We start from the raw sequence: 16,432 nt of genomic DNA, 5'->3' as shown, positions 1-16,432 counted from the left end.
TTGTTGTCTTCATATACCAAAGTAAATTCTCATCTCAGACAGAGTTATCCACTGAAAATCCACAATCGACAATAATTAATTTTTAAAGAGAAGATGATGCATTCTTGTCGAGACCAAGGTTTCAGGCTGTAATTTTGACATGACACACGCACACAATGACTCCAGATTTTAAAAACTAAAAAAATTCTTTCATCTCAGTTACATTTTGAAGGTGCATAGCAGGGAGTAAGGAAAAGAAGGGTGATAAAATAAAATACATCTTCGAAAAATAACAACTAGTTAGCAACTTTCAAATCTCTAGAATTTAATGATAAAAAAAAAATAATAAAAAAATTTATTATATAAAACAAAACAAAACCATTCTTCAACTGACTAATGGACCCCCTCTCCACCCGCAGCGGACATTATTTTTTCGGCCAATTCAATACCAACACTATTAAAGGCATTCTCAGCCCACTGCGGATACTCCCGGGAAGGATAAAGAGCTTCCATAAACTCCGTAACAAAGTCGGGAAATCGGCCATCTTTAATTGCTGCACGTGCCTTCGCCATGAGAGACAGCTGATGCGCGACATTGTGTACTGTGATAAGATGGCAGGCTGACGGTTCTTTTGTCACGATTGTGTGAAGATAGGCTCTTGACAATAATAGGGTTATAGAGCACAGTTTTACACCAAGTTAGAAACATTGATCTATTAAAACTCAAACAATGTAATTTGTTGGTTTGCTTCTTCTAAGCAATAGTCCTTAACAATATCAAACTCTCAAAATAAATGTTCGTCGTTAATCCTGAACAAACATAAACTAAGTTCAAAACTTGGTTAGTGTAAATCCTTAGTCAAGCATTTATCTTTAAAGTTGTAACTGTATCATGTTTGAATCGAGATTAAGCATTGTAGATTCTTTTTTGTCAAACAAGTTATGACATCTGTGGCCGAATTTAAAGAATTTGAGCGGCGGTTTAAATTTAAGCCGCGGTTTAAATTTGATTGGTTCACCTTAAAATTGTATCAAATGTTTCAAGATTAAAGCCAGCGCTAAATTTAAACCTGGTTTTGGCGGATTTAAACCGCGGCTCAAATTCTTTAAATTCCATCTCTGAGCTGAAAACTTAAGAATGGTGGATACTGGATTTTGGGATCAATGCTTGATCTCCTCTTTTTCTTAATCTCCAGATTAAATATTGCTTGTTCTCCTCATGTTATTAATCTCCGGATTAATTAACAGATCGGGATTAAGGATATCCCATTCTAAAGTTTTCAACTTTGGTTAGCTTACATTGTTTTAGGTCAAAAACCATCCTTATTTTGAATAACATTGAATTTAAAAGTTGTACTGTACAACCCCTGCCTGGTATATGTTGTACAGGTTGAGCATGTACATGATTCATCAATGGGACGGAAATCAGTTCTAAACTGAGATTTCTTTAAGTTTAAGTCACCAGGAGCCTCAAATACTAAAGCACTCCCAAACCTAAAAAAATCTTTAAAAATAATCTATTTTCTCTTAAATAATTTTAATTATTATCTTAAAGACCTAGCTGTTCTTTAATGTTTTATGTAAGCTAAATTGTGAATAACCAGGGTTGATTAAAATCTGTTAAAATGAGTTTGACTGATTTTAACCGATCGGTCATAAATTAACAGATTAATGAGAGAAATGTTTAAATGAATTCAACCTTTTCAGGAGAATAAATTAAAACTTAATTTTAAAATTATTAGTTGGCATCATAGTTAATTATATATTTATATTATTAATACATTATTGAAACACCTTCCCCCGATTTAATTGTAAATTAATGAAACTGACGACCCACCCCAGTGTTCTATAAGACTCAGGTTCCATGAATAAAGATGGGAATTGTTTTCAGATTACTTTTAATCTCAAGCTTCTGGACTCCACGTTACATTTTGAGAGGTCTATCTTATTACAAAATTGTTTACTCCTATTGATAGTTTTTAGTACAAACAAATTCTAACAAAACTACAAGACAAAAAAACTATAATTCAGATAATTTTGATTTCGTTTGAGTAAATATTTGGCACACTGTAATAAGAGTAATCTCTAAGAGAAAACAATTTTGAATTATGGCAATTCTTCTTGTCATGCCTCTATTATATATAAATATTCAAACCTTACCAAATCAAATCAGATCAGATCAGATCAGATCAGATCAGATCAGATCAGATCAGATCAGATCAGATCAGATCAGATCAGATCAGATCAGATCAGATCAGATCAGATCAGTAATAATAATAATAATAATAATAATAATCAACCTAAATAAACTAGTTTAAAGGCAGATAAACCAGCATTCCGTAGAAAACAAGACTGAACTATTTCTCTCCTTGAATAACCACCAAATGATGTAAAAATGAAAGAAATTAAAAAACAGAAATGTTTCAACAAACTCAAAATTAGTAGAAATTATTGATTTGGCAAAAATCTTCATATCAATTCAGGGAGTTGAAATATTGAAATATTGTTTACTAGAGTTTTTATTACACAAAAATGCATAGGCACAGAACTTCTTTTGGAAACTTGGGGCTTAGGTATTTCATCCATCGTGCATCTAAGGTTTCATCTTAGATTGTCCTGTAGGTCCGCAATAGTCAGTGTCAAGAAATCTCAGCCATTTATAATTCACCATATTATCCAGGATTTTAAATTTGATTTGAACTTCAACATTAACAACTCCGACATAATTACCTAGAACAAGGTTTTTTAAGAAGATTGCTTACTCTCCATAGATAAAATCCTAATATGATGTCACTCTCAAAACTATAATCAGTGACGTCATGTTAGGTTATCTATCTATCTATCTTAGGAGACGACATTATCCGTAAATTAAGGAGCGTATCGAGAGTAAGCAACCTTACAACCTTAACCTAGAATGGCCATCCTTGAATTTCTCGAGAAAAAATTAATGATATTTTCGCCAATAATAATAATATGTTTACCTTAACAATCCTCCAAAATACATCCTTTTCCTCTCCTCCGGAGAGTCCTCCGATAGCAAACCCAGGGACATTTCTCCTGAAAAATAAGGAATTGTAAGCGTAATTTCAAGTGACCCTCCGGCCTCCATACAAAGATGGCAATGCCCGATTTACAACGGTACATTTGAAAGCTTTGTCTGATCAAGTAAGATATCAATGTTTTCGTTTCTTTGAACTGTTTACTTTTATTTGCGGTTTCTCTGCAAAGTGACTTGCGCATTTCTTGTAAATTAGAAGCAATGAGAAAGTGTTCTGAAGTTAACACTTTTCAAGTAGAAAAACGACGTTATCTTCAACATGTTTGATCAGATCAAGGTTTCAAGGGTACCGTTGTAAATCGGACATTGCCATATCTGCATGGAGGGTAACTTGAAATTACGCTTACAAATGTAAGTCTTAAAGAATAAAAAAAATATAAACAATGTACAATGTGTTATCAGCGGCATTCTCAGTTCTACACCAAAAGTTTTGTGTCAATTTCTCAGTACATACACATCAGAAAAAAGAGAATTTAGTAGTGACATATAATAAAGATGTTGAATCCAATTTATTTTATTAACTTCACGATAACCATCCATTTAAAAAAATTGGTTTTACAATAAATTGGTTCCAATGGGAAATAAAAATTAGGATTCCAATGAAAATAAAAGTTTCGATGAAGAAAATAAAAAAATACTTTGTCAGCTGTTCGGCACAATCTTTTCTTTTCTCCGTGTCTAATCCTCCCTGGCAAAAAAAAATAATCAGAGCTGAAAACTTTAGAATGAGATATCCCTTATCTCGATTACTTAATCTGAGTATCCAATGGACACACTTTTGATTATTTTCATCAAAAACCGGTTTTTAAAATTAGAGAGTTCCTCCCGTTTCTGTATATTAATCTTAAATGGCGCGCAAAATTTCAAATTTATCGGCTTCATAGACGCGACTCTGGTTGGTTGAATTTTATACACTTTTTAGGATAGAAGTACAAGATTAGGTTAGTCTCGATATTTAAAAAAGAGAGGATCAAGCATTAATCTCGATATCCGCCATTTTAAAGTTTTCAGCTCAGTGCAAACTTGAAAAAACTAAATTCCGAACTAGAATATTTATTTGATGTTTGGCAATAATGCAAACAAAATTTACCTCGACACCGGGGTAAGAAAATATTTTTAAAAAAGGAACTCGATTTCTAGGAAGAAATTTTTCAGGGGAAGGGGAACAGAGCATCAGAGGGGATTTTTTAACAACAAATAAACTGATTAGATCAGTTGCCCCTTAATATTTCCAAATCCCTTAATCTTTGCAAACTGATAGGGGTAAACCTTTGATATATCAAACTTTGACATTTTAATCGAGTAGAATTTATGGTTAAAATATTTATGGTCTACTACATCAGGTTGCAAAGTTAGAACTTCATATTAAAGATAGAGTCAAGAAACCAAGTAGCTTGGGAACCCAGGTTTGCCTGAAGTTTGTCCTATAAAAGTCGACCCGACTTAACTTAGAACTTTAAAACCAATCTTATCTTTCCATGGTTCTCCCGAGTTCTCCAATCATAATTTGAGACAAATCAAATCATTTGTATCAAAATCATAAAAATAGACAAATAATAAAAAAGAAAAGTTGAACCTGAACTATTGGGAAAAGGTTTTGTTTGTCAGGTTTTTTGTGCGCAACAATGCATCGGTCCAACCAACGGACTGTTCTATGTCGAGCCTCCTCAAACCTAAAATAAAAATTTTATTTCATGTTGAATTAGAAAAAATCAAGACCTATTGTTGTTATTAATAGGTTTTAGGTTTTATCACTAGGTAATACTCTTCTAATTGCAACTTAATGTCTACCAATTTATATCAGGATGTGTAGAATCTACATCAATATAGAATTTCATCATAATATCTACTGTAGTCTACCTGTCTACATTGCAGGGTGTGTAGAATCTACATCAATATATAATTACATCATAATATCTACTACAGTCTACCTGTCTATATCAGTATGTGTAGAATCTACAACATCATCTAACTGCATCATAATATCTACTACAATCTACCTGTCTACATCAGTATGTGTAGAATCTACATCATCATCTAGCTGCATCATAATATCTACTACAATCTTACCTGTCTATATCAGTATGTGTAGAATCTACATCATCATCTAACTGCATCATAATATCTACTACAATCTACCTGTCTGCATCAGATTGTGTAGAATCTACATCAACATCTAAATGCATCAGAATATCTACTACAATCTACCTGTCTACGTAGGTATGTGTAGAATCTACATCATCTAACTGCATCATAATATCTACTACAATCTACCTGTCTGCATCAGTATGTGTAGAATCTACATCATCATCTAACTGCATCATAATATATACTCTTCAACATTAACAACTCCGACATAATTACCTAGAACAAGGTTTTTTAAGAAGATTGCTTACTCTCCATAGATAAAATCCTAATATGATGTCACTCTCAAAACTATAATCAGTGACGTCATGTTAGGTTATCTATCTATCTATCTTAGGAGACGACATTATCCGTAAATTAAGGAGCGTATCGAGAGTAAGCAACCTNATGTTAGAATATAAATTAATTAAAGAAACCATCTAAATATGTTAGAATATAAATTAATTAAAGAAACCATCTAAATATGTTAGAATATAATTAATAATTTAAAAAAAGAATGAACTAAGTCGCATCAAAGTTAGTTAATGTTTTTACCAAACAAAGAAGTTAAGGATTTACCAAATTAAGACGATTTAGACTATAATCATAGGTTTATTTTCATAGCTTGAGAGTCTGTCGCCCCCCCCCCCCCTTCCAAACCTTCTGTATTTACCTGGAACCCCCCTGAGTCCGTGAGCAAGGATCGGTTCCAATTCATGAATTTATGAAGTCCACCGGCAGCCAGTAGAACTTCCTCACCTGGCCTAAAATTTTTTTTCTGGTGTTGAGATAATTTTTTGTTCAATTTTCCCACAGGACCCACATGCGTTTTATTAAAAATTAAGATTTGTAGAACATTTTACAAAATTTAAAGGGAAGAGGGGAAAAAAGGGGATTACAAAGAAAAGGTTAATGCCAGTTTCCAGTTGCAATATTTGCGGATAAAAATTGATAATTAATTATATTTTCAAACTTGGTGTCGACCCATTCTTAACTTTATTAGGTTAGCCCTTTACACCATTAATTTGACGGTACTTTGCTCTTTAAAAAAAATCGTTTCAAAAAATACCTGTTTCCAAGATGATATGTATTCGCCAACATAATTCTGCAGTCTGCAAAAAAAAAATTTTTTTGGTTTGTTTTTCATTGGATGAAAATATTTCTTACCTAGAGCTTCCAGTTGTTGAGGAACAATTCCTTTAAGAGTTCCTTGAGTCCCAACCGGCATAAACACAGGTGTATCAACCCTAGAACAGAAATAATATACCAAATAAATCTCTATTTAGACCCACTTTCAGTCATTGGATTTTAACATTTTACATTGAAGCACGCATTTTTCTTTATCTGAATTAGTATCAACTGTTGAAAAATGTTGCCCATTTGAAATTTGATTTAACGTATTTCTTTTACAGGTTCAGCTGATTCAGATTGAATAGGATTAAAGCCAGGGGTGTATTCAGAAATTTGTTCAGCACCCATTAGGGCCTGAAGCCATTCCTTTCAACATTACAGTGATCGACCACATGACGTCCACCAATTATGGCTGTACTGTACTGTTCTGTACTGTACTGTACTGTACTGTATGGCTGTACTGTACTGTTCTGTACTGTACTGTACTGTACTGTACTGTACGAATTATCTACCAATAAGATAAGAATTTTGCGTGAGACATCTTGCGGCCAAACTTCGTACCCCAATATACGTGAACAACACGACCACTGTTCATACATTATTAGGGAAAAAAACGGGCTCTAAAAACCATATATTTCACAGGTGGGGGGGGGGGGGAATGAGCCCCCATAGCCACCCCCCTGATTACACCTCAGATAAAAGGTGGTAAACTTACAAAGAGTGTGGGAGCTGCATTTCTGCAACTCTAGCTCTACTAGTCGAACATTTTGCCACTATATTGAACCTGGGAGCACCGGCATCAAATATATTTTTCAAAATGAAATATTTAAAAAATAAAATTGAGCGGGAAACTTATGAATGAACGGAAACTTGCTCCTAATAAAACTAATCAAAGTTTAAATAATTTATTTTTTCAAATCTAACGAGGTAAAATCCAGAATCCAATTTGTATAAAAATGCAATATAATCTTTCATATTTTACCAAATTAATAATTGTACCCCCCAATGCCCGATTCAGAACGGTACCCTAAGAAGCTTTGTCTGATCAAGTATGAATATCTAATTAGGAAAACTAGTTTTCTCAAAAAAAATTCAAAAATGGTTTGCAAACTTTTACTGCAGGAAAGCCTAAAGGAATTATTAGAATTAAAAACCTGAAAAAAACGACAATATCTTCCACATTATTGATCAGATAAATAAGGGTTAGAAGGTACAATCGGGTAAAATAATAATAATTTTATCAAACTAATATTTGTTGGTGCTTTCCTGAGCGCAGAGTTGGCACCTCCCACGCACATTGTCAATAATAAATCTGAAAAAATATAAAAGTTTATAAGGTGGCCTGTTCGGGGGTCACTGGGTTCTATTGATAAAATTTATATGGGATTTCGAATTCCGGACAAACACGATGAAGTTAGGAGTTCCAGCCTAAATACAAACCAGGTTTAGCAATCAATCTTGTTGAAATTATAATTAGTTCAATTTTACTTATGTTTAATCTCAATAATCAATATTATTTTATCATCAAATTGGATTAAAACTAAAATCAAGACTAGAATATGAAAGGCTCTTTCAATGGGAGCTTGATTATGCTGTTTATTATCGAAGATTCTTTAAAAAGAAAAAATCTAAGTTCTAAATCCTGCCTTGAGAAGGAATCCAGGTTTAGTGATAGCAGAGAGAAGAGTTGAAGACGTTGATATCTCCAGTAGCTTCTGGTCATAGGACTCCAAGTACACAACAAGGCTAGCCGGCACATACCTGTAGTACACAGTATACAACATACAGACAGGGTGTTTCTCAATTAATGATACTTTTGATTTGCCAGAATGTCAGTGAAAGGACAATTAATAAGAATAATAAGAATAATAAGAATAAGAATGAAAATAAGAGATTAAAAACGTTTTAACCTCTTCTCAGTATCCCAAGGTGGCCTCTCCGCAGAATCTCCAAACATCTCCTAAGATTATTATCATTATTATTTATTATTATTTTTATAAACCTCTTTATTTTCATTTCTTTATTATCATCATTCACTCGGTACAAATGCACTTAGACATAATACACTATTCAGTTCATAACTGTACAATTATTGTTCCAATTTCTGATACCCTCTTTATGTTGTTATTTAGGCAAAGTGCACACAGTACAGTACAGTACATACATATAATCTGAATGCGCTGCCAATGTCTCTGATTCTCTCCATTCCTCAATATATGAACAGTGTACACAGTGTAGGGAAACCGTACAGTTCTAACCTGTATATGCTGTTCCAACGTCTCTGATTCTCTCCACTCTTCAACAAAATCGGTTTCTCCAAACTCTGGGTACAAGAACAGTACAGGAAACACAAGCTCACCTTCCATATAAAACATAAAAAATAATGGATAGATCTGAAAGGAAAGACGACATGGAACCCCCAGACTTTCTTCAGATGGATAGATAGACGTACAACAAGAGAAAATAGGACAGGACAAGACAGGGAAGGATAAGAAAATGCAAGGACAGACAAGAAAATAAAAAAACAAAGAGGAAAAGGAAGGATAAGAAAATGCAAGGAAGAAAAAAGAAAAAACAAAGAAGACAAGGAAGGATAAGAAAATACGAGGACAGACAGGACAGAAGAAAAACAAAGAGGACAAGGAAGGATAAGAAAATGCAAGGACAGACAAGAAAAAAGAAAAACAAAGAGGACAAGGAAGGATAAGAAAATACGAGGACAGACAGGACAAAAGAAAAAAACAGAGAGGACAGAAAAGGAACAGAACAGGCAAAGAAGTGACAGTAAAAGACAAGAAAAAACATGAATTAATATTATAGGGATTTACTAGACAAGTTATAACAGCCAAGGGTTAGAACTGACAGGAAATAACAAAACACAATATAAGACAACAAAGTCAAAACAATACTCCGAATAATAAGACAAAACATACAAACAGGATAAAATGTGACTCATTCAAGATAAGAAAGACATATACAGGATAATTCAACATCCTTACAAGGTAAGACACATATAAGACAAAATCCACACAGGATAAGACAAATCCCATACATGTAAAGACAATACTAGGTGAAGTAAAGACGGGATAAAATATATATACCTGTCCCGGAATCCATATGTACAGGTTTATGGATTGCAGCTGGATGACAGGGCTCAAAATCCGCCAAACTTAATTCATTTCCTGAAAAATATATTAAGTATTGGAAATGATTTAATAACAATTATCTTTTTTTTTTAATAAAATCAGAATAATGAGCCTACCTTTAATTTTTTCCACCTTAATCCCCTTGGATTTAATTTCATTTAAAATTTTCCGTTCTTCTTCCTTCTTTTTCTTCTCCACAGCTGTACGTTTTCTTTCGTCGCGCTCTTGCTCCTTCGAGATACGCACTGCGTCAGACCTGCACAATCAATAATCATCAATATCCAAATACTGATGTGCCTCGTATTTACACAATAAAGTTTTTATGCTTTAAGTGTGCTCTAAAAGAATCTTTTATGTTTAACACATAGAAAATTTTCCGTGACCAAAATAGTAACCCAAAACGATTCATTTTAACGAATTTAGGGTCTGTCCTAGAGAACGATTTTTTGACCCTCTCCCACCCGCCCCCCCCCTCCTATCAATTTTGTACATGACCACTTTTTTCAGCAAAATTATTTTAGTTTTTTTAAAATTTTATTTTAGGGTTAGGTTAGGTCAAGACAATTTCTGGGCCGAGCGCTGCGACTATGACAGGCAAAGGGGGCCGAGCGCTGTGGCTAGGAAAGACTAGGGGGCCGGGCGCTGCAGCTACATGACTAATGATATCCATGGGATACACATGATATTGTTGGCTTATATGTTTGGGAAGAGAAAAATGTTGCATTTAATGTAATAAAAGACAAATTATCAAACAAACAATTTTGAAATAACTAGATCTTTGAGCAGTCTCTTTCAAGTCAAATAAACTAGAATGTTTCAACACGAACCTCAAAACGAATGCCCATCAGTATCGCAAAGCAAACATAAACCAAAAAAAGAATGTAAATGCTATTTTACCTCAATTTAATTAAGTCCGCATCTTTAGGGTCCAATTTCAATCCACGATCGCACCAAATCTTAATAAATCATGAAAATTCTTTGAATGAAAAATAAAGTGCGGAAGTATTGCTATCTTTGCTGTTTCTCTTGATATGAAAATGAAATGCCACTTGAGTGTGTAATATGTATTTCATATAGCCTTAAATTTGTGCGCGTGGACAATGGACATCTGTTCAGTAAATTATAACCGGCAACAAGTTTACTAAAGGGACTGTAAGTGTCATTTCAAGTGACATCCCATGCAAAGATGACAATGCCCACTTCTGAATTCACAACGGTACCCATAAAAGCTTTGTTTGATCATTGATCAATTGGTAATTAGATATAAATTATCAATGTTTATAATTTAAAAAACTTATTATTTTAATTGTGGCTTATGAACAGATGTGACTTACGCATTTCTACTGTAAGAAAACGTATCGGAATTTTCAGAATTAAACAATTATAAACCAGGAAAAACTGCAATATCTCCCGCATTATTGATCAGATAAAGGTTTCAAGGGCATTGTCATCTATACATGGATGGTCACTTACGCTTACGATAATTTGGTTCCCTGGGCATGTTTGCAAAAATATGTTATGTAAGTTTCAAATTACAAAATAAGAAAATCTGAATTCATACCAAAATAATTGGATGAAAATGAAAAATTATCTAACTTACCAAACAGAGCGGATACTGCTTAAGCTGAAACGATGCCTGTGCTCCTCGCAATATTGCCTGAAAATTAACAACTAAAAAGTTTTAAATTTTATAATTTTTTAAGAACCACCCTCCAAACCTTTTTTTACCTTCATATGGGTTGGAGTCAGCTCTATGGCGACATCACAATCTTTCAAACATGATCTTAACAAAAATTAGTACTTCAAAAAAAGGGGAAAAAATAATGATTATGATAATGATAATAATAATATTAATAATAATAATAATGTAATTTTAAAAAATTTACCTATAATTTTTAATGTGGTATTGGCAAACAGCTCTATTGGTCAAAAGTTGAGTGTTTAAAAGGTTATCTTCGCATTTGGACTTTAAACCTAGCGCGGCATTCTTCAGAAAAATCCAAAATTGGGTTTAACGACTAAATTGTACATGGTCATAACAAATTTACGTCGGATAGAATATATTTCTTATATTTTTTGTGTAAAACGTTGTGTGATGTTGTAACATTTCTACAGGAAATGTACTGAACTTTGTTTGTATACAAGAATTTCTCATTTAACTGAGTACAACAGCATGAACTGAAAAACCAGTGTTTCGGATCCATATCATTTTGATTTGGATCCGGATCCGGATCCGCGGATCCGCATCCGTGTTCATGGATCCGGATCCGGCTCCTGATACGGATCCGGATCCTAGGTAACTTTTGATTCTGTGAATCGGATTTTCCCTATTAAATGTTATGCAAGGTTATTATTTATAAAATGTCGTCATTAATTTACTATTATATAAATGTAAACATTAAATTATTAAAGATAATTTTGAAAAATTTTCGTCATGTAAAATGTAAATAATACATTTACGAACCATTTTGATTTATTCATTCCATGGTTTTGGTTAATTTTTGGCGCTACCCGGATCCATATCAACGTTTCCTGATACGGATCCGGATCCGGATCCGGATCCGACCAAATGATACGGATCCGACCGGATCCGGATCCGAAACACTGTCAGAAAAACAAACCAAAAGTTTCTTAAATCCAGCAAACCACCAAACATACTAAATAAAAAAATCATGTGCAAAGACGATGTCAAAATCGTCACATTCCCATGTTTATTGAAACACCGTGAAATAACATGAAATTAGATGATTTCAAACTTTGTTCTGAAGAATCCTACCCTCTGTATAGCTCGCGATAGCAAATCTGAAATCAAATTGTAATAAAAAGCTGCTGTGTCTCATAAACATAAAATAATGTTTTTAAAAGGGCTTGTTACCTGTATTTTTTACATTTGAAATTAAAGTTTCCGTCCTCCTTGTAATTCTGCGCTAGCTCTAGCGGACTGTTCTCATCCGGGGAATATTTCAGATCTTGGATACCCTGCATTTAAATAAATTAACCAGAGCTGAAAACTTTAGAATGGTTGATTTTTCTTAATCTCGAAACTAATCTAATCTTGTGTTTGTATCCTGAAAAGTGTATAAAATTCAACCAATCAGAGTCACATAAATGAAGCTGATAAATTTGAAATTTTGCGCGCCATTTAAGATTATTTACAGAAACGAGATGAACTCTCTTCTTTAAAAAAACGGGTTTTGATTTTTCTCTACTATATCCAAGAAAGAACGGTTAAGAAGAAAATCAAAAGTGTGTCCATTGGATACTCAGATTAAGTAATTGGGATTAAGGATATCTCATTCTAAAGTTTTTAGCTCAGGTAAAATTTCGCAAATATCTGCAAAACTAAACAAATATTTTTTACTAATCAATTAATGCATCAACTATAGTTTTGAAATTTCTCTTACTTTGTTTCGTTTTCTGAAAAATAAATTTCAAAATCAAAATGTTGTCTAACTGAACACCGAAGACGCAGTGAAAGAAATTAATTTGGTTTCAGATGATTAAATAAATTCATTCCGAAACTTCTGCCCAATTTCTTAGTCGTGCTACCCTAGCTGTAACCATAGGTTGTATCTATCACGGTGCTCTTGTTGAACGTAGCCATAGTGTGACTACGGTAGCATAAATCAGAAATTAACCATTTATTCGTTACCACCATTGTGTAGTGTATAAACTAATAATTGTTGTCATTTAAAAAGAAATGTAATAAAATAAATTTATTTTCAAAAAAAAGTAAGATGTTTCAAAACTGATGTTAGGTAGCCTAGACAAAAATTTACTTGTTTATCTAACTTGTCACAAAATTATCAAAATCAGAATGGAAGATTGAGCTTTTGTTAAAAACTCAAAATTTTCTAATCCCTTTATCTTTGAAACCTGAAGGTGTAAATCTTTGATGATTCAAACTTGATCTAACAGAACTTATAGTTTGAAACATCTGAGATTAACAAAATAGTGTGGTCGCAAATGTAAAGGGTTTAAAAAATCAGAGTTTGTGACAAAGACTCAGTTTCTTTTTATTAAAATCTTAAAAACAAAAATTTTAAGATTCGTTAGCAAAAACTGAACCTTCATGAGCGGTGAGAGTTCCTCCCCCTCCTTCCACTGTTGGTTGAAGAAAGGATGGGCTGCCATCTCCTCCTCCCAATTCTCCTCTGTGAACCCTCCCTCCATCCGCCTTCCCTCCCTCTCCTTCGCCTTCTCCTCAAGCTTTCTAAATAGAAACAGAGTTAAAGAGACTGTAAGCATAATTGTTAAAGGGACTGTAATCATAATTTTCTAAATAGAACCAGAGTTAAAGGGACTGTAAGCGTAATTTTCTACATAGAAACAGAGTTAAAGGGACTGTAAGCATAATTGTTAAAGGGACTGTGAGCATAATTTTCTAAATAGAACCAGAGTTAAAGGGGCTGTTAGCGTAATTTTCTAAATAGAACCAGAGTTAAAGGGGCTGTAAGCGTAATTTTCTAAATAGAACCAGAGTTAAAGGGACTGTAAGCGTAATTTTCTAAATAGAAACAGTGTTAAAGGGGCTGTGAGCATAATTTTCTAAATAGAAACAGTGTTAAAGGGGCTGTAAGCATAATTTTCAAAATAGAACAAGAGTTAAAGGGGCTATCAGCGTAATTTTCTAAATAAAACCAGAGTTAAAGAGACTGTAAGCATAATTGTTAAAGGGACTGTAAGCGTAATTTTCTAAATAGAACCAGAGTTAAAGGGGCTGTTAGCGTAATTTTCTAAATAGAACCAGAGTTAAAGGGACTGTAAGCGTAATTTTCTTAATAGAAACAGAGTTAAAGAGACTGTAAGCATAATTGTTAAAGGGACTGTAAGCATAATTGTTAAAGGGACTGTAAACATAATTTTCTAAATAGAAACAGAATTAAAGGGACTGTAAGCGTAATTTTCTGAATAGAAACAGAATTAAAAAGACAGTAAGCATAATTGTTAAAGGGACTGTAAGCGTAATTTTCCAAATAGAAACAGAGTTAAAGAGACTGTAAGGATAATTGTTAAAGGGACTGTAAGCATAATTTTCTAAATAGAACCAGAGTTAAAAAGACTGTAAGCATAATTGTTAAAGGGACTGTAAGCGTAATTTTCTAAATAGAACCAGAGTTAAAGGGGCTGTGTTACGCGAGCCATGCTGCGTGTAGAAAGTCTGCTTGTCACCCCTGGGTATTTCTGAGTTCTCCCTGAAGATCTGTACGGAATGTATTGTGAAATACTGTAAGCGTAATTTTCTATATATAAACAGAGTTAGAGGGACTGTCAGCATAATTTTCTAAATAGAACAAACGTTAAAGGGACTGTAAGCGTAATTTTCTAAATAAAACAAAAGTTAAAGGGACTGTAAGCGTAATTTTCTAAATAGAACAAGAGTTAAAGGGACTGTAAGCGTAATTTTCTAAATAGAACCAGAGTTAAAGGGACTGTAAGCGTAACGGTATCCTTACAAGCCTTCTCTGATCAAGTATGAATATTAGTTATCAATGTTTCTGATTTTAAAAATAATAAAATGATTATTTTTGATTGTAGTTTCTCTAAAACATTACTTGTATATTTCATATATGTTTATCAGAAACTACAAGATATTCCCAAGTATTGATCAGATAAATGTGTCAAAGATACCTTTGTGAATCGAGCTTTGCCATTTTTGCATGGAGGGTCACTTGAAATTACGCTTACAGTCCCCTTAAAGGGATGGAAGTTAATTTGCATCCACCAAAAAAAGGTATTTTTTCTACCTAAAATGTTCTTCAAGGTCCTGGTCCATTTTCTCCACCATCTTCTTCCGCTCCTCATCAGTCATCTGAATAGATGTGGTTCTTCTCTAGGTTTAGAGCTGAGCAAAATTTCAGATAATATCCAGATAAATTAAGATTGACCACAAATTAAATCCGACTCTTGGGAAACTTTTGAACATTCTTAATATAAATAATTCATTACAGAAATAAACTTTCATAATGTTATTAGGCTTATTGTTTTTTTTTGTTATTTTAGAGATTAACGATGTTATTTGTTCCGTCATTTTTTAGCATTTTAGAGAATAACAATGTTATTTGTCCCGTCAGTTATTAAAATTTTAGAGATTAACAATGTTATTTGTTCCGTCATATATTAGCATTTTAGAGATTCACGATGCTATTTGTACTGCCATTTATCAATAATATAGAGATCAACAATGTTATTTCTTCCGTCATATATTAGCATTTTAGAGATTAACAGTGTTATTTGTTCCGTCATATATTAGCATTTTAGAGATTAACGATGCTATTTGTACTTCCATTTATCAATAATATAGAGATTAACAATGTTATTTGTCCCGTCATTTATTTGCCTTTAAGAGATTAACAATGTTAATTGCCTTATCATTTATAGGCATTATGGAGATTATTTGTCTCATCATTTATTAGCATTTAGAAATTAACAATGTTAATTGTCCCATTTTTAGCATTTTTAGAGATTAACAATGTGAATTGTCACGTCATTTATTAGCATTTTAAAGATTACAGATGTTATTTGTCCCGTCATTTATGCTAATAGAATAGTCTCTTTTTTGGGAACCCTATAATGCACATTAAGTTTTTTTTAATTATAATCTTTTAAAGAACAATCTTGCATTCAAGAATGCTCTACGTTTAAGATCAATCTTATACAAGTTAAGTTTTTTTAATGTATGCCTTTGACAGATTTATGTTTATTGGTTTTAAAATGTCCTAAAAACTTTTTTTTGGGAAAATGCATTATCAAATCATGAGGACTAAAAACTTGCAAATTAAAATCCTTATTTTTATGTCTGAAACTACATACTTGGACTCTTGACGTATGGCAAAAAAACTAAACCTACTTTTTCAAATTAAAGCTTACTAAAACCGAAAAATCTCTACCTTAGGTTTAGGCCTGTCACCCATATTAACTAATCTGAAAATGCAAAAGATTTTTATTTACAAAACTTGCAACAATAAGTTTAAATAACATAAACATTTATTTC

At 32.9% G+C, this 16,432-nt stretch overlaps 2 protein-coding genes across 2 annotated transcripts; both read right to left on the bottom strand.

The window, feature by feature from the left end:
• Positions 1 to 318: 318 nt before the first annotated feature.
• Positions 319 to 7,637, bottom strand: LOC111700950 (queuine tRNA-ribosyltransferase catalytic subunit 1). Its single transcript, XM_023472034.1, has 14 exons — positions 7,559 to 7,637; positions 7,008 to 7,076; positions 6,329 to 6,408; positions 6,231 to 6,273; positions 5,835 to 5,925; positions 5,599 to 5,639; positions 5,430 to 5,450; positions 5,312 to 5,371; positions 4,614 to 4,710; positions 3,676 to 3,725; positions 2,899 to 3,036; positions 2,280 to 2,347; positions 1,351 to 1,483; positions 319 to 637 (listed from the first exon to the last, which is right to left on the bottom strand). Exons 1-14 carry the CDS (start codon positions 7,588 to 7,590, stop codon positions 373 to 375), a joined length of 1,188 nt encoding a protein of 395 aa, XP_023327802.1. The 5' UTR covers positions 7,591 to 7,637; the 3' UTR covers positions 319 to 372.
• On the bottom strand, positions 7,604 to 16,394 carry LOC111700961 (tetratricopeptide repeat protein 4). The gene is made up of 15 exons (XM_023472050.1): positions 16,329 to 16,394; positions 15,186 to 15,250; positions 13,507 to 13,651; positions 12,314 to 12,417; positions 12,215 to 12,240; positions 11,325 to 11,412; positions 11,167 to 11,221; positions 11,039 to 11,095; positions 10,336 to 10,394; positions 9,555 to 9,694; positions 9,394 to 9,474; positions 8,551 to 8,651; positions 8,203 to 8,252; positions 7,939 to 8,053; positions 7,604 to 7,720 (listed from the first exon to the last, which is right to left on the bottom strand). Exons 1-15 carry the CDS (start codon positions 16,350 to 16,352, stop codon positions 7,646 to 7,648), a joined length of 1,185 nt encoding a protein of 394 aa, XP_023327818.1. The 5' UTR covers positions 16,353 to 16,394; the 3' UTR covers positions 7,604 to 7,645.
• Between the last annotated feature and the right edge of the window lie 38 nt (positions 16,395 to 16,432).

Source organism: Eurytemora carolleeae, unplaced genomic scaffold, assembly GCF_000591075.1.
Source record: "Eurytemora carolleeae unplaced genomic scaffold, Eaff_2.0 scaffold292, whole genome shotgun sequence".
NCBI lineage: Eukaryota > Metazoa > Arthropoda > Copepoda > Calanoida > Temoridae > Eurytemora > Eurytemora carolleeae.
Note: the sequence above shows the minus strand (reverse complement) of the source record. Positions and strands in the feature narration are given on the sequence as shown.

Coding starts and splice junctions, on each gene's coding strand:
- LOC111700961 (XM_023472050.1), bottom strand. CDS start 16,352: ATGGGTGACAGGCCTAAACCTAAG. Junction 11,413..12,214: donor TATCGCGAGCTATACAGAGG/GTAGGATTCTTC, acceptor ATGCCGCGCTAG/GTTTAAAGTCCAAATGCGAA. Junction 8,054..8,202: donor CCTTGGGATACTGAGAAGAG/GTTAAAACGTTT, acceptor TGTGTACTACAG/GTATGTGCCGGCTAGCCTTG.
- LOC111700950 (XM_023472034.1), bottom strand. CDS start 7,590: ATGTGCGTGGGAGGTGCCAACTCTGCGCTCAG. Junction 7,077..7,558: donor GGTGCCAACTCTGCGCTCAG/GAAAGCACCAAC, acceptor CGGTGCTCCCAG/GTTCAATATAGTGGCAAAAT. Junction 5,372..5,429: donor ATTTTATCTATGGAGAGTAA/GCAATCTTCTTA, acceptor TTAATGTTGAAG/AGTATATATTATGATGCAGT.